Source organism: Telopea speciosissima, chromosome 6 (assembly GCF_018873765.1).
Source record: "Telopea speciosissima isolate NSW1024214 ecotype Mountain lineage chromosome 6, Tspe_v1, whole genome shotgun sequence".
NCBI classification, from domain to species: Eukaryota; Viridiplantae; Streptophyta; class Magnoliopsida; order Proteales; family Proteaceae; genus Telopea; species Telopea speciosissima.
Window position 1 is genome coordinate 13,754,957 of NC_057921.1, and position 18,626 is coordinate 13,773,582.

The 18,626-nt window shown below is 42.5% G+C and overlaps 1 protein-coding gene across 1 annotated transcript; it reads left to right on the forward strand.

Annotated features, from left to right (window-relative positions):
• Positions 1-13,593: 13,593 nt before the first annotated feature.
• LOC122665461 lies at positions 13,594-17,269 on the forward strand. The gene is made up of 4 exons (XM_043861610.1): positions 13,594-13,743; positions 14,035-14,638; positions 14,740-14,760; positions 17,139-17,269. The coding sequence occupies exons 1-4, from the start codon at positions 13,594-13,596 to the stop codon at positions 17,267-17,269; spliced, it is 906 nt and encodes a 301-aa protein (XP_043717545.1).
• Positions 17,270-18,626: the final 1,357 nt, after the last annotated feature.

Genomic DNA, 18,626 nt, shown 5'->3' on the forward strand with positions numbered 1-18,626 from the left:
AGGAGCCTTGCTCACCTCTTGCTCTCAAGCCCCAAGGTAAGCACCACTAGAATCCGACCTTCTCATCTCATAAACCTTTCTTATAAAATTTTGTTTTGGGAAAACAGTTACAGAATTGAACCCAAACTCCTACCTTGCATGCTACCATGTATGAAATGCTTAAATTAGTATCTAGGATGCATGATCCTCTTGCATAACCTCTCCCTCCTACCTCCTACTTTCTTCTCAAATGTAGAATGTACTTGAACTTAAGTTCCAGCCATGATTTGGCTAACCATCATGCTAAACTATGAATGTAAGCCATGATTTGCAAGATAGAACCATGGATCCTTGCATGCATGCCATGGATTCTATGTTATTGCTCTTCATCCACATTCTTACAAACCCAGAATTTGCTTAGACCTCAGTTCCACCATGAATATAGCTTAGTTTTATATCAAACCATGTGCATGAAGCAAGAAATAGTAGGATAGAACCCAATTCCATACATACATCTTAAATCCCAACATAAATGACAAATTCTGCTAATTTACAGATTGACCTTCTCTTAGTTAAAATGATATAACTCCATGACCCAAACTTAATTTTTATTGGTTCCAATTTTGTTAGAAACTAGACTCATTGGGATTCATTTTGTTAGAAGACACTATTACCTAGTTATGTCTCTAAGTTAAAGTTGCTATCAAAATCGGATCCTGCTGTCTTGACAGATTGACCTTTGTATAATAAAAATAGTATATCTTCATAATCCAATCTTCATTTTCTTTGATTCTAATTTTTCTAGAAACTAGATTCATATAGATTCATTTTTTTGGAAGGAACCATGATCCAATTATGCCACTAAACGAACTGAAATTTCATTTCAATCAAAACAAATTCTGCATATGAATTCTTTGGGCGATAGCACTGGGCGATGCACACATCACCCAGAGAATTAAAGTGGGCTATTTTGCAAATCTAAGTTTGGGGACCTCCACATATGGACTATAAATAGTGTAAGGAGGTGAAAATGACCAAAATACCCCTCCTTACATCTGTCCATAATTATGAACACTTTGGGTACCCAAGTGGGCCCCGCAGGGCTTGGAAACCTGGTTTGTGTTGGTGTTGCAGCACTGCTGACCTAGGGACTGTGATGTAAGACTATTGTGACCTAGGAACATGAACTATAGTGGTAAAATACCATATTGACCCTAAGTCACATTTTCTGGATGATGCACCGGGACATAGACCTAAAGCCCAGTGCAAGGCCCAGAGAATTCCAAGTGATCTCGGATTGAGCACCGAGTCAGACCAGTGAGCCTAGACCAACACTAGGTTATCCAAAACAGTCTGAATAATTAAAATAACACATTTTTAATTTATTACTTTAGGATTTGATTCCGTGCTCGAGGTGCATAGCCAGGTACCGGCCGGAACTGAACAAACAACTGAACCGGTAGGATCAAACCAAGGTGAGTAGAATTACACCATGAGTGTAGGTGTAACATGACTGATGGGTTATGATAACAACAACAACAATATTTATTGTCTTTAATTTCTTTAAATTTTTTTATGTTCTTATTTAAATTCTGAATCTTATCTGATGGACATTGAAAATAGATGATAATGCTTATATGTGGAATTGCTAGATTAGATGCCATAGCCGGCTTGGAAATGAGGCCTATGGTAGCCCTTAGAATGGGATACGGTTGACACCACCCGACTCATACTATGTCATATAGAATGCATATGGCTAGAAAATCATCACCCGTGCTACGAACCCTTGCCAACAGGGGTTTAGGTGTTGGATACCACAAAAATGTCAGGCCAATGTCCTAAAGGGCATTGTTCGGTCGGCTGACCCATCGTGATCATTAGGACTTGATGGTAGCACAGAAATGTGTGAGGCCAATGTCTCAAGAAGACATTGTTCGATTTGATGCCCACTAGTCAATAGGGCTGGTGGTAGCACAGTGGTAACCTTGAGGGCCAGTTGGACTGACCTTAGGAAGGGATGCTGAAGCCGACTGATTTTCTCCGACAACTCAACGGGTGTATTGCGGGAAGGGGTAACCAAGCCCGCACCAGGGATAAATGTATTGGGGATTGTAGTAGCACTAACCTGTCTTAGTTGTGATGTTAGGTGGCTAATAAATGAAATGAACTGCACCTCATGTAGGACTCATTTGGTTGTGCATGCATGGTTTATATTTCATTCACGGGCTCGGTGGAGCTCACACTCTTGTATATTCTCTTTTAGTTGATTTTACAGGTATGGGTTTGCCAATGGACGAGGAAGCTGTTGATGGAATTGTAGATCTTCCTCATCTCGTTGCTTAGCGACGATTTTGTTATTATTTAAGTTTCTTTCTTTCAACAAGTGTATTACAAAGATAATGTACTTATTGGACATATTATCGATGATATAAATCATCTGTGGGTAGTCTGATATTTCGTTGCACTCTGATATTCTTTTACTATCTTTTTACCCTCATTGTGTGGTTTGTGACGTGTAAGTACTGCTTCTTGATCCTTGGGGATTGGCGGATGTCGTAGGATATCCGGTTACTTGCCTAAATCCTCCCAAGGGTGGTTTGGGACGTGACAACAGCAAATGAAGAATTATTGAAAACGGATTCATAAAATTTGGAGGTACAGTAATTTCCAATGTTAGCCTAGTTGATAACCTTAAGTATAATCTACTTAGCGTAAGTTAATTATGCAATAATGGATACTTTGTTAATTTCAATGCTTCTAAATATGAGATTAAGGATTCTAATGATAATATGATTCTTGAAGGATGTAGAAAGAACAATGTTTATACTTGCATATTTAGTGTAAATTCTCATGATTCTTGCCTTATTTTTAAATCTGATGATACTACCTTATGGCATAGGAAATTGGGTCATATTAATCCTAAGATAATTAGATCCCTTTCCTCTAAAAATTTGGTGAGAAATCTAGCTAAGTTGAAATTTGATAAGCAACACACTTGTGGAGCATGTCAAAGAAGTAAACTTACTAAAGCTTCTCACAAGGCCATTAATGCTGTTGCTACCTCTAGACCTTTGCAATTACTTCACCTTGACTTATTTGAACCTATCCAAATTACAAGCCTAGGAGGAAAGAAGTAAAACTTTTGTTATTGTAGATGACTATTCCCGATTCAGTTGGACCCTCTTTCTCAAGCATAAAAATGATACATTTAAGGAGTTTGTATTTCTACAAGAGAATACAAAATCAGAAGGGTTACTTGATCACTTCTATAAAACGTGACCATGGTGGTGAATTTGATAACATAGATGAATTTGGAGACTTTTGTCGAAAACAAGGTATAACCCATAACTTTTCGGCTCCTAGAACACCACAATCAAATGGTGTGGTTTAAAGGAAAAATAGAAAGATCTAAGAAACTACAAGGACAATGCTCAATGAGTATTCTTTGCCAAAGTATTTTTGGGCCGAAGCTATTCATATGGCATGTTATGTGTTAAATCGGGTTTTGATAAAACCTATACTCTTGAAGATCCTATATGAACTCTTTCATAATAAGCTTCCTAAAGTTGATTATTTTAAAGTTTTTGGTTGCGCATGCTTTATTCTTAATACTAAAGACAACTTAGGAAAGTTTGAAGAAAAGGCCGATGATGGTATATTTGTAGGCTACTCCACAAATAGTAGAGCTTATAGATTATTCAATAAAAGAACTCTAGTTGTGAAAGAGTCTATGAACGTAAAGTTTGATGAATCTATGGCCAAGGACAAGTATAAAGACTTAGAAGAAGATGATGAAGATGGAGTACTTGAAATTAGAAAAATAGTTGAAAATGTCTCTTTCGAAGAACCTAATGATCAAGTACATCAACTTCCCAAAGAGATAAAGACTGTTAAAGATCACCCTCTTGACCTTGTCATTGGAAACCTAGAGAAAGGTGTACAAACAAGAAGTAAGATTCAAAATGTTTGTTCTAATGTAGCCTTCATCTCTACTATTGAACCCAAGAACATAAAGGAAGCTCTTTTGGATAGCAATTGGATAATTGCTATGCAAGAAGAGCTAAATCAGTTTGAAAGAAATAAAGTTTGGGACTTAGTGCCAAGACCCTCGAACACCAAAATAATTGGAACTAGATGAGTATTTAGAAATAAACTTGATGAAGATGGTAACATAATTAGAAACAAGGCTAGATTGGTTGCACAAGGCTATAACCAACAGGAAAGCATTGACTTTGATGAGACATATGCACCTATAGCTAGACTTGAATCTATTAGAATGCTACTTGCTTTTGCTTATCATAAGAATTTCAGGTTACAACATTGGACGTGAAAAGCGTATTCTTAAATGGCTTCATAAATGAAGAAGTGTACGTGTTACACCCGTGCCCAATTTTACTATTTAATAATGTTTTCTCTCGGGTAACGTGTAGATTCTGCTACCGTGTATGCTAGTGAGTTATTTTCACTTGTGGTCAAACTTAGTCACAAGATTTTTGACCACATCACGGGCCTACCTGTGGAAGAGAGGTTCCTTAACCGGCAGTGGGGAAGATTTATCGATGGTGATTTCGTCGATCATCCTCCCAGCATAAGTTCGCAAAGTGAGGAGTATCGAAAGGCTTACCCGGTGTCCCCGCAGTTAGATACCACCTTTGGAGATGAGCTTAGTGTTGCGATCAAGAAGTTGTTCGGAATCACGAAGGACATGTCGTGACGGTTAAGGGGTAAGATGTAATCTTGTAGATGATACTGAGTCTTACTCTAGTCAACCCTGAAGCATGGGTCAAAGCCCGACCCTTTTCCCTTGTGTTTTTGCCCTTACAGCAGTAACGGACGCACGAGCGGACTCATCAGCACTGCATCCATCCGTTAGTCCGCCCGTGCTGTCCTTGGGTTTTATGTATTTTCCTTGTGTGGGACCTACACCTTGTACTTCAGACACTCTAGTTCTGTCTCTTGGACGAGGGTAGCCTTGTTCTTACCTTTCCTTGGGGTATAGGTGGCCTTTGGGTGGACCCATAGGCTATGTAAGCCCTTTTAATGAGTTTTGCCTCATTAAGCTCCAGGCCAAACGGACCTTAGGAGGGAGATTAGCTTTAAGACTAAAGCTTAACCCTAAAAAACCACATTACTTCTCTACCTACGCAAATCGTGGAGCTGAGGGAGCATTGGAGGCTTAGAGAAGAAGGGACTTGAGAGGCTGTGGAGGTGGAGAACATCGATTGGTTCAACCTTGAGGTAATGACCTCACCTACCTCTTCCTCTCTTCCCTGCTGTTCGAAGGAAGGGCAGCGAACGAACGATCGGACTCACTGTCGTGCATCCGTTCGTTAGACCGCTCAGCCTATTATGGCTTTCCTCCGGAGCGGAGTTATGAGCGGACCCACCTAAATTGAATCTGCCCGAAACTCAGAATCCTAAGTTGCTCTCGGGTGTGTCTCAGGGTTGGAACGGATCTACGAGCGGACTCATGTTCCGCATCCGCCTGTGAGTCCATTTCATATAATTTTCTGGGCATGGCCTGGGCGGATCCACGATCGGATTCACCCGTCTGGTTCCGTTCCTTCATCCGTTCTAGTTGTCTTGGCCCAAATCATCTTCTTTTGTTGGGATCTTTTGTGGGATCCACTTATACACTCCTAACACCATTTTCATGCATTCTCAGACCTTGGAATCTACACGAAAGAGCGTGCCTTAGAGCAAACCTTTTCAAACACCCCGGTGGACAAGCAAGCAATCGGTGAGTGGGCCTTGGGTGATGATTGGGATTGATATATATATATATATATTTATAGGGATGCATTAGTTGGAATTATATATTGATTTCCGTGTTTATATTCATTCTTGCCATGTTGCATTTTACATATGAAACCTACGGATATGATTTGATGAGATGTGAGCATGATGCTTTATGTTGTGATATTGGGTTACGTTGCCGGTTGCACTGGTATTGGAACCCCGTGATTCTTATAAATATGATAATTACTTATTTGCCATCCTGGTCTGTATGTTCCGTGCCATACTGGTACCCGGATACTAGATGGAATGGGACGTTAATCCACCCAGAATACCTCTCGGGACGATAGAAATGCATGTAGTATATCTGTGGTTAGGATTCTACTGTACCCTATGCTACGACCCTTGCCAACAGGGGTTTAGGTGTTGGATAGCCTGAGCACCTGTGGTCTGTGGAGAGGCCAGGATAGGGGTTGTGATGGCTATTTGGGGTCTGCCACTGGGTGGTCATGATGGCTTCTACTGGCGCAGGTCCCTTGTGATAATTGAGGTTTCACTGGGGCGATAGGATAAGTGACCCTCAATGTCTCCCGAGTTATCACAGTAACATACGCCATGACTTAGATTGCTTGCTAGGTGAAAAATATGAATTTAATATTGCATGCATCATGGACTATGTGTGATTGTATGTATGTGCACTCCCCTTTCCCCTCACTGGTTCAGTGAAGCTAACCCCCTGTGTACACAATTTCTTTAGACTTTGATTCAGGTAGTGGATATTCGGCTGGCCTGGATGTACAGCCTACAGACTGATGGGATTGGTACAGAGGAACCTGGTTACGTGTCGGAGGAACACAACGACGGTTGCCCCTGCGATGATTGTGCCTATGGGCACTGATACTTTCAGGGATAACTCCCAATCTTTTGATTCTTTTGGGGCGTCGAGCCCGTTATGAACTCTTTTGTATCAACTTATTATAATTTTGAGTAGTTATGCCATGGTCAGCTAACGCCAGTACTATTATTATGTTATCACCTAGACGGCTGAACATATTGTAACTACTTATGTAATTAATGCTTCCGCTCATCATGACTCTGACAGATATTGGAATTATATTTCCTTTTTACTCAATGAAATTATTGGGTAGGGCTTGGGTGTTTATCAGGCGCTAGGACACTGTGTCGTTGATCCTGGTAGGTTTGGGGTGACGTGTGCATCCCAATCACCCTCTTGACTGTGCTTGTGGTATAAGCACAGGGATAGGGGCGTGACAGCGTGGTATCAAATCGTGATGCTCTGCACTGGACCTGATTCACCAAGGCCTCTTGATTTACTCCACATAATAGGATCTAATTAAAAGATTGTAACGAGCATAATTGGAATGTGTGCAAAACATAGGGAGAGGACTAGTTAGGGAGCAACACGGAAACATAGCACATAATAGGAACAACATGTGAGTTAAGAGTTATATATATATATATGTTAATTTTAGTTCCTACTCTCCCGCCAATTCTTCCTTTAACCTCCTGTAGAGGCAAACAAACTACAAAAAGGATCCAAAATAGAAAGTCTAAGATACCAGCAAGTAGGACTATACATACACATGATCATAAAAATATATATATATATATATATATATATATATATATATATATATATATATATATAAAAGATAAGCAAAATAGAAATATTGTTCATAGACTTCCTCCATACACAAAAGAGCTGAGATCAGAAAGGGCCAACAAGAACTCCATCTGACTTGGGGTCTAGTCCCCCATTCCACCATCCTCCTCCTCGTCCTCGTCATCACCATCCTCGTAGTAGAGGTATGCATTGATGTTATGAATGTCCTTCTCCATCCTCTCCAAGCGATGGTTGTATGAGAAAATTGCCCATGGACACTTGCAAAACCATCTAGCATGTCTGAATTTAGCCGGGTCATGTTGAGGTTCATTTGGTTCAGGGTACTCAGAATAGCACCCATCTCTGAAATTTCGAAACTAGAAGCACCAGTAGTGTACTCTATGGGTCCCTCCTCCTCCTCATCACTAGCGTCTCCACATGTACCTTCACCACCTATAGGAACCACTGGCTCCCCATCACTATTAGTAGTGACAATGATCTTCATCTGAGCTAGGGAGTTTTTCCCAAATGGCTCCTCAAAACTTTCACAAGGTGGCTCATCACTTAGATCAATTTGAAAGTGCTAAAAGATACGGGATAGAACCCTCTCGTAAGGAAAAGTTTTCTCAATCCTGGATTTAAAAAGTACTTGCTCCATGTGCTTGATGATGGCAAAAGGGAGACTTAACTGATGTCCTCGGTGCAGACAATACCCTAGGGTGGCGGCCATAAGAGAGGGCTCAGTAGCATGTCCCTTCATTGGCATCAGATTTGCCTTGACTATCATGGTCAGAATCCTTTGGGAATAGCCAAACTTGGTTATGTTCCCCCTACTTGCATGTTTGTCCTTGGTCATGGTCTTATACAGATGTTCATACTCTGCCAAGGACATGCAGGACAAGGGATCCCTGGTAGGTGGGTGATACATTCGAGCACCCATGGCACTAATTCCCAGAATTGCCCCCAGCTCCACCTCATTGAAGGTAATATGGACCCCCTTCACAAAGGAATGGATCTTGAGCATTTCCATGTTTTCCTGCTCCACTGTTAGGTTGGCATAGTAATGCCCAATCAGCCTGGAATAGTAGTATTGGGGTAGAACCAACATGTTGGACCACCCTAGGTACTCAAACCTTGGCCCTACCTTAAAGGTCGCTAGTTCTTCAACGATGGCATCCCCTACCCGTCTCGATCATTCATTTTCGTAGTATCTGGGTGTATAAAGCTTCGGCCTCCACGGACACAAAGAAATTGGCAGCGAAGGGTACCAGGTCTGGAACTAGCGCTAGTGCTACAACAACTGCTGGGGCCCTGCTACTCCTTGTCTTGGGACCCATTCTCTTCGCACCTACACAATTTATCCATAAACCAAAAAAGGAATAATGTGTAATGTGATAAAGAGACCATGCCAAGATTAATAAAATAGAGAGATTTAAGATCAATGTACACAAATTCAACTAAGAAATTAGATATTCCTCTTTAGAGCAAAATAGGAAATCTCCCCAAAGTTCAAAAAAAAAAAAAAAAAAAAGGGGATTGGCAACACTCTATGAGGGATCGAAATTTTTATACACCCAACCTATGTAAGGGGGGAGAATAGATGTTAAACTTCATGTGTTAGAAACCAAACCACCAAAACAAGTGGGAAAAATTCGGTTTTTGCAAGGGTTTGGCTAACCCTAGCCCAAATCGATGGGAATGTATATGGTTGGACATGATGACAATGGATTAGAAGTAAAAGAGAACAAGATTATGATGTATCCATGCATTTTGATCAATCCAACAAAATATAGAAGCATAAGGACGAAGAACTTGAATAAAACCCTAGAAAGGAACTCAATCCATCCAAGAAGTTCAAAATGGGGGAAGGAAGTTCATACCTTGAGATTGGGAGAGTGAGATTTGAAGTAGAAGAAGTCAAATCCACGATTTAAGGGTAAGAAGGTGGGGCGGATAAAGATTGGACACCCTTGTTCTACTCTTCCGCTCCTAAACTCTCCTTCAAAATATGAAAATGAATGGAGCGGTTTCAGTTTTTTGATAAAATCTATCGAGCGGATGCATGACCGGACTCACTTATCGTGAATCTGCTCGTGGAACCACTGAGCCTATAGATTCTGACCTTTCATCTTCTGCGCTGAGAGGACGAACGGACGGAACCATGACATAAGGATCCGCCCGTTAATCCGTTCGACCCCATTCCTCTCGGCCTTTGAACACCCTAAGAACAGACGAAGGAGCGGACTCATGTTCCGCATCCGTTAGTAAGTCCGCCCAATTTAAATTTTTGAACGGACTCACGATCGGACTCAAAGGAGTTGATCCACTGGTGGATCCGCTCATGTTCTAAAGGGCCATTGGCCTATATTTTGGGCCTAGCCTCCTTTTTAGGACTCTTGTTGCCTCCGTGTGTTGGGACACACAAATTTTTGTGCAATTATTTATCCTTTCTTTAAATTTGTGTTTATTTCTCTTGCTTGTGTTAGCGTGTGAAGCATCTAATGAAATCAGGTGCTGAAACATGGTTAATACTCACAATCGAAATCGTTCCCCTCCTAGAGATGACCCCAGTGATGTTTTCGAGGAAGTTTTGTCAGCACTGCCTCCGGTGAATACAAATGCAGATGTTGCAGCGCTCTTGGGAAATATTCTTCGTGATATGCGGAGAGAATAACAAGATTCCCAAAATGAGCAGCGCGCTTTTATGCGTGATGTGGCTGCCCAGCTTCAAAATGCTGGTAGGGAAGGGCCAAGAGTACCACCTCGGGTACATGAAATTTCAAATCCTCTGGCTAATGTCACTCCTATTATTCCTCCTCCGGGGCCGGCTGCAATGAAGCCCCTGCGGCTCAAGTGAACCAAGATCCACCTCCCCCTCCTCCGGCTGCTCTACCGGTTAGAAATGTAATACTGGAATGGGTTGATGCCTCCAAACTCTCTGAGAGATTTCTAAAGCACCATCCTCCCACTTTTTATAAGCTGGTCTATGACTCAATGTTTCCAGCTACTTGGCTTAGGGATCTCGAGAGGATCTTTGAAGTATTACCATGTAATGATCTCGAGAAGATCCGGTGTGCTACTTTTCAACTCCGAGGTGATGCTGATGTGTGGTGGCGTTCCTCGAAGGATCATTTTTGGGCAAGATATCCCAATGCTACTTGGAATCAATTTAAGGAAGCTTTTCTCGAGAATTACTTTCCAAGAAATTTTTGGGAGAAGAAGGAGATTGAATCATGAACCTCAGCCAAGGATCCAAATCAGTCCTTGAATACCAACAACAACTTTTTGAGGAGTACTTCTATTTTGCTCCGACCCATTTGAAGACTGAGGGCGTGAAAGCAAGATGGTTTGAAAGGGGACTTAGGGCTAGCTTGAGTACAACAGTGGTATTGCACAAGTACCCCACCTATACTGAAGTGGTTGAAGCTGCTAAACTGATAGAAGACCAACAAAGGGAGAATTATCGGGCCATCTAGGGAGGCAAGAGGCCGGTATCATCTCACGACTCTAGGGGACCTAGCAAGTTTCAAAGAAGAGGGTCTTATACCAATGCGGCTCCAATTCATTTCCGCAGGCCTGATTCAACTCAAGTGCCTAAATCTGTACCTGCATCTCACTATGGAGCATAGACTCTCATATGTTACAACTGCAAGGAGTCTGGGCATATGGCCAAGGATTGTCCTCAATCACGACAATCAGGTTCGTGGTCGGTAGCGACTTCCAAACCATCCCCGGCAAGGGCTGCTATTCGTCCACTTGCTGCTGCTCTAGTGAGCAAGACTCAGGGGCGAGTCTATTCTGTCACCCATAAGGAAGCCCTGTCTGACCCCGGTGTTATCACAGGTACTACACCTAACCACCTTAGTCAATATAATTAATTTTAGCTTACCATATTTGGCAATCCGGTGTCTGTCAGGCATGATTTCTATGTGCTCCTTACCTGCTTATGTGTTATTTGATTCAGGAGCGTCACACTCCTTTATATCCCCCTCCTTTGCTGAGAAGTTACCTTTTGAGCTGGTCTTATTGGAGCAAAAGTTAATGGTTACTACGCCGATTGGAATCAAAGTTGAGCTAGATCGATCTTTTCACTCTTGCCCTATTCGAGTGAGTGACCATGGGCTCAAAGCCAGTTTGATCATCCTAGACATGAAAGATTTTGTTGCGATTTTGGGAATGGACTGGTTATCCATGCATGGGGCTAGTATGATTTGTGCAGAAAGGAAGATACTTTTCAGGGCAAGAGGGGAAAATGAGTTTATGTTTAAGGGTAATAAAAGTAAGAAACCCAAGAACCCGATCATATCAGCTATCCAGGTCCAGAAACTCTTGGCACAAGGCTATCAGTGTTACTTAGCCTCAGTAGTGGACGTTGAAGCCAAGATTTCACTGATGGAAGAAATAAGTGTGGTAAGGGATTTCCCTGATGTCTTTCCAGAAGACCTTACACGCTTACCACCGGATCGAGAGACATAATTTATGATCAATCTGATACCCGGTGTTGCTCCAGTGCCTAAAGCACAGTACAGAATGGCCCCGTCAAAACTGAAGGAACTTCAGGGACAACTAAATGATTTGCTGAAGAAGGGTTTTATTAGGCCAAGTGTTTCCCCGTGGGGTGCGCCTATTCTATTTGTGAAGAAGAAGGATGGTAGTATGCACCTATGCATCGACTACCATGAACTCAACAAGTTGACAATTAAGAATCGATACCCATTACCTCGGATCAATGATTTGTTTGACCAATTGCAAGGTGCTAGGATTTTCTCTAAGATTGATCTCCGCTCGGGGTATCACCAGCTGAAGATCAGAGGCAGCGACATTAGCAAGACTGCGTTCAGGTCGCGATATGGCCATTATGAATTCTTAGTTATGTCTTTCGGACTAACCAACGCCTCGGTAACTTTTATGGAATTGATGAACAGAGTATTTCATGATGTATTAGATAAGTACGTTATTGTGTTTATCGATGACATCCTGGTCTACTCAAAGGGCGAAGAAGAGCACACTGACCTTCTTCGATTTGTACTTCAGCGGTTGAGAGAAAAGCAGTTGTATGTAAAGTTTAGCAAGTGTGAGTTCTGGTTACAACAAGTGGCTTTTCTAGGCCATTTGGTATCTGCAAAGGGTATTGAAGTTGACCCCGGCAAGGTACAGTCAGTAGTTGATTGGGAGACACCTAAGAATGTGGCAGATATTCACAGTTTCCTTGGTCTGGACAGTTACTATAGGAGATTCATCGAGAACTTTTCCAAAATCTCTGCTCCTATGACTCGATTAACCAGAAAGGGAGTGAAATTCGAGTGGTCGGACGAATGTGAAAAGAATTTTTAGGATCTGAAGCAGCGACTGGTCTCTACTCCAGTACTTACTATACCAAATGGTACTGGGGGAATGGTAGTCTGCTATGATGCGTCAAAGTTGGGACTTAGTTGTGTGCTAATGCAAGGTGATAAAGTAGTGGCCTACGCTTCTTGTCAGTTGAAGGAATATGAGAGGAATTACCCAACTCACGATCTAGAGTTGGCAGCTGTGGTCTTTGCTCTGAAGATCTGGAGACATTATCTGTATGGAGAGAAAAGTGAGATTTACAGCTACCATAAAAGCCTCAAGTATTTCTTTACTCAAAAGGAACTTAATATGAGACAGAAGCATTGGTTGGAGCTCATGAAGGATTATGACTGCACTATTCATTACCACCCAGGCAAAGCAAATGTGGTAGCAGACGCTCTTAGTCAAAAATCACAGACCTTATCTGTCGCATCCCTGGCTGTCAGCAAGGAACTTATTAAAGAAGCTAGGAAGATGGATTTGGAATTATTAGTAGAAGGTGCTACCCTGTCCTTAACATCTTTAGCGGTGCAATCCACCTTGGTTGAAAAGATTAAAGCAGCTCAAGCTTCAGATGAACATTACAAGGAAATCATTGAAGCTATCCAGGGTGACACACTGCGTGATCTGGACTTCACATTAATGGAGGGTGGTGTCCTCATGTTTAGAGATCATCTATGTGTTCCCAAGAACAACCAGCTAACGAAGGAAGTATTGGTAGAAGCACATGAATCCCCTTACTCGATTCATCCAGGTAGTACTAAGATGTACAGGGACCTGAAAGGACATTACTGGTGGAGCGGGATGTAGCAGAATATGTAGCCCGGTGCCTCACTTATCAACAAGTGAAGGCAGATAGACAACGTCCCCATGGACTATTGCAATCATTGCCTGTGCCGGAATGGAAACGGGAGCATGTGACTATGGACTTCGTTACAGGATTACCCCATATACCTAGGGATGTTGATGCTATATGGATCATTGTGGATAGGTTGACAAAGACGGCACATTTCATTACCATCAAAGTCACCTATTCTGTGGATAGATTGACCCGCTTGTACATTGATAACGTGGTTCGCCTACATGGAGTACCAGTCAGCATTATCTTAGATCGGGATCCCAGGTTCACTTCCAAATTCTAGGGTGGATTCCAAAGATCTATGGGTACTTTGTTGAGCTTTAGCACTGCCTTCCATCCTCAAACCGATGGTCAGTCGAAAAGGACGATACAGACATTGAAGGACATGCTCCGGGCTTGTGCCATTGATATGCAGGGCAGCTAGGATGAGCACATTTTACTCATTGAGTTTGCCTATAACAACAGTTACCAAGCTCCTATTAGGATGTCACCCTTTGAGGCACAGTATGGGAAGAAGTGCCGAACTCCCTTGTATTGGGACGAAGTAGGTGAGCGGCGCATTCTTGGGTTAAAACTGATACAAAAAACCTATGAGAAAGTGGATTTGATCCGGGAAAGAATTAAAGCTGCCCAGTCTAGGCAAAAAGGCTATGCCGACCAGAGGCGAAAGGACCTGGAGTTCCTCGTCGGTGACAAGGTATTTCTCAAGGTGTCGCCTACAAAAGGGGTGATGCGATTCAGCAAGAAAAGTAAATTAAGTCCGAGGTATATTGGGCCTTACGAGATTCTTGCAAAGGTTGGACCGGTGGCATATCGGTTAGCACTTCCACCATCTCTCGACGTCGTACACGACGTCTTTCACATATCTATGTTGTGGAAGTATGTACATGACCCCAGTCATATCCTGTCTCAGGAACCACCAGAGCTGGTGGCAGATATGTCTTATAAGGAACAGCCCGAGAAGATTCTAGACAGTAAGGTGGTAAATCTCCGCAACGGACCTATTCATTATGTGAAGGTGAAGTGGTGCAACCACACGGAAGAAGAAGCTTCCTGGGAAGTCAAGGTAGAAATGCGAATGAAATACCCTTCCCTGGGATTTCTACAAGGTACGATAATTTTGAGGATGAAATTCTTGTAAGGTGGGGAGGATGTTACACCTGCGCCTGGTTTTACTATTTAATAATGTTTTCTCTTGGGTGATGTGTAGATTCTGCTGCCGTGTATGCTGGCGAGTTATTTTCACTTGTGGTCAAACCTAGTCACAAGATTTTTGACCACATCACTGGCCTGCCTGTTGAAGAGAGGTTCCTTAACCAGCAGTGGGGAAGATTTATCGATGGTGATTTCTTCGATCATCCTCCCAGCACGAGTCCGCAAAGTGAAAAGTATCGAAAGGCTTACCCGGTGTCCCCGCAGTTAGATACCTCCTTTAGAGAGGAGCTTAGTGTTGTAATCAGGAAGTTGTTCGGGATCACGAAGGACATGTCGTGACGGTCAAGGGGTAAGATGTAATCTTGTAGATGATACTGAGTCTTACTCTAATCGACCCTGAAGCGTGGGTCAAAGCCCGACCCTTTTCCCTTGTGTTTCTGCCCTTACAGCAGCAGTGGACGCACGAGCGGACTCATCAGCATTGCATCTGTCCGTTAGTCAGCCCGTGCTGTCCTTGGGTTTTATGTATTTTCCTCATGTAGGACCTACACCCCATACTTCGGACACTCTAGTTCTGTCTCTTGGACGAGGGTAGCCTTGTTCTTACCTTTCCTTGGGGTATAGGTTGCCTTTGGGTGGACCCATAGGTTATGTAAGCCCTTTTAATGAGTTTTGGCTCATTAAGCTCCAGGCCAAACAGACCTTAGCAGGGAGATTAGCTTTAAGACTAAAGCTTAACCCTCAAACCTCATTACTTCTCTACCTACCCAAACCGTGGAGCTGAGGGAGCATTGAAGGCTTGGAGAAGAAGGGGCTTGAGAGGCTGTGGAGGTGGAGGACATCGATTGGTTCAACCTTGAGGTAATGACCTCACCTACCTCTTCCTCTCTTCCATTTCTGGATTTGGAAATCCTATGAGAATCGATTCCAAGCATGGGGGTTCTCTTGAGAGCTCATGGAACCTCATTATTTTCTCCCTTTGAAGCCTCTATTTCTCTCTTTAAGCCATTTATGGCTTTTGAATGATCTTATACTGTTCTAACATTCTAAACCTAGCTTAGGTTTGCAATGAACCTTGGAGATGGATCCGAATTAGTTAAACCCTAAGTGATTCTTATTGGGCTTCGTGTGGTAGACCTCCAACAAAGGTCTGAGCTCACCTTCTCTACCCTAAAACCCTGTTGGATCCATTAATGAAGGGCTGGTGATGATGCTCTTCCTTGCTGTTCGAAGGAAGGGCAGTGGACGAACTACCGGACTCATTGTCGTGCATCCGTTCGTTAGTCCGCTCAGCCTATTATGGCTTTCCTCCGGAGCGGAGTTACGAGCGGACCCACCTAAATTGAATCAGCCCGAAACCCAGAATCCTAAGTTGCTCTCGGGTATGTCTTAGGGTTGGAATGGATCTACGAGCGGACTCACGTTTCGCATCCGCCCGCGAGTCTGTTCCATATAATTTTTTGGGCATGGCCTGGGCGGATCCACGATCGGATTCACCCGTCTGGTTCCGTTCCTTCATATGTTCCTGCTGTCTTGGGCCAAATCATCTTCTTTTGTTGGGATCTTTTGTGGGACCCACCTATACACTCCTAACACCATTTTCATGCATTCTCAGACCTTGGAATCTACACAGAAGAGCATGCCTTAGAGCAAACCTTTCCAAACACCCCGGTGGACAAGCAAGCAATCGGTGAGTGGGCCTTGGGTAACGATTGGGATTGATATATATATTTATAGGGATGCATTAGTTAGAATTATATATTGATTTCCGTGTTTATATTCATTCTTGCCATGTTGCATTTTACATATGAAACCTGCGGATATGATTTGATGAGATGTGAGCATGATGCTTTATATTGCGATATTGGGTTACGGTGCCGGTTGCACTGGTACTCAAACCCTGTGATTCTTATAAATATGATAATTACTTATTTGCCATCCTGGTCTGTATGCGCCGTGCCGTGCTGGTACCCGGGTATTAGATGGAATGGGACGTTGATGCACCCGAAATACCTCTCGGGACCATAGAAATGCATGTAGTATATATGTGGTTAGGATTCTACTATACCCTATGCTACGACCCTTGCCAACAGGGGTTTAGGTGTTGGATAGCCTGAGCACCTGTGGTCTGTGGAGGTGGGAGAGGCCAGGACAGGGGTAATGATGGCTATTTGGGGTCTGCCATTGGGTGGTCATGATGGCTTCTACCGGCGCAGGTCACTTGTGATAATTGAGGTTTCACTGGGGCGATAGGATAAGTGACCCCCTGTGTCTCCCGAGTTATCACAGTAGCATACGCCATGACTTAGATTGCTTGCTAGGTGGAAAATATGAATTTAGTATTGCATGCATCATGGACTACGTGTGATTGTATGTATGTGCACTCCCCTTTCCCCTTACTAGCTCAGTGGAGCTAACTCCCTGTGTACACAATTTTTTTAGACTTTCATGCAGGTAGTGGATATTTAGCTGGCCTGGATGTACAACCTACAGACTATGATGGTATTGGTACAGAGGAACCTGGTTACGTGTCAGAGGAACACGACGATAGTTGCCCCTGCGATGATTGTGCCTATGGGCACTGATACTTTCAGGGATAACTCCCTATCTTTTGATTCTTTTGGGGTTTCGAGCCCATTATGAACTCTTTTATATCAACTTATTATAAATTTGAGTAGTTATGCCATGGTCAGCTAACACCAGTACTATTATTATGTTATCACCTAGACGGCTGAACATATTGTTACTACTTATGTAATTAATGCTTTCGCTCATTATGACTCTGACAGATATTGGAATTATATTTCCTTTTTACTCAATGAAATTATTGGGTAGGGCTTGGGTGTTTATCAGGCGCCACGACACTGTGTCGTTGATCCTAGGAGGTTTGGGGTGACGTGTGCATCCCAATCACCCTCTTGATTGTGCTTGTGGTATAAGCTCAGGGATAGGGGTGTGACAGTACGTTATTCAACCCCTTGGATTTGAAGACTCAAAGTACTCCTAACCATGTCTACAAGATAAAGAAAGCCCTATATGGCTTGAAACAAGCCCCAAGAGCTTGGCACGACAGGTTAAGTAAGTTTCTGGTTGACAATGGATTTGCAATGGGTAAGATAGATACTACTTTGTTCGTTAAACATGAAAAAAATGATTTAATTATAGTTCAAATATATGTTGATGATATCATTTTTGGTTCTACCAATGAATCCTTTTGTCATGATTTTCGTAAATGCATGAGTAATGAATTTGAAATAAGTCTAATGGGAGAATTAAATTTCTTTCTAGGACTTCAAATAAAGCAGACCCCTAATGGGATTTTCCTCAGTCAAACTAAGTACCTTAAGGAGCTTTTAAAGAAGTTTGACATCAATGGATAGAGATCTTCAAGTACTCCAATGAGTACATTAGTAACCTTGTCCAAAGATGAAGATGGAACTCCTGTTGACCCTACCAAATATAGAGGTATGATAGTTAGATTACTTTACCTAACGGCTAGTAGACCGGACATAATGTTTAGTGTCTGTGCTTGTGCTAGGTTTCAAGCCAAACCTATGCAATCTCATTTAAGTACTGTGAAGATAATCTTTAAGTACTTGAAAGGAACTCCAAGCATTAGCCTTTGGTACCCTATGGACAATGACTTTGACCTTGTTAGCTTCTCCGACGCCGACTTTGTCGGGTGTCATGTTGATTGGAAGAGTACAAGTGGATCTTATCACTTTCTAGGATCATGTTTGGTTTCGTGGTTTAGTAAGAAGCAAAATTTCTTTTGCTCTATCTACCACCGAGGCTGAATACATCGCAGTGCAAGGCATTGACTAGGTTTGAAAGCACACCCAAGTCATAGGCTTCCTACAAGCCTAGTGCTCGCATCATTAGTAGTTGTGTGACCTACAACATCTACCCCAAGGGCGGAAACAGGGGTAGCATTTCTATGTT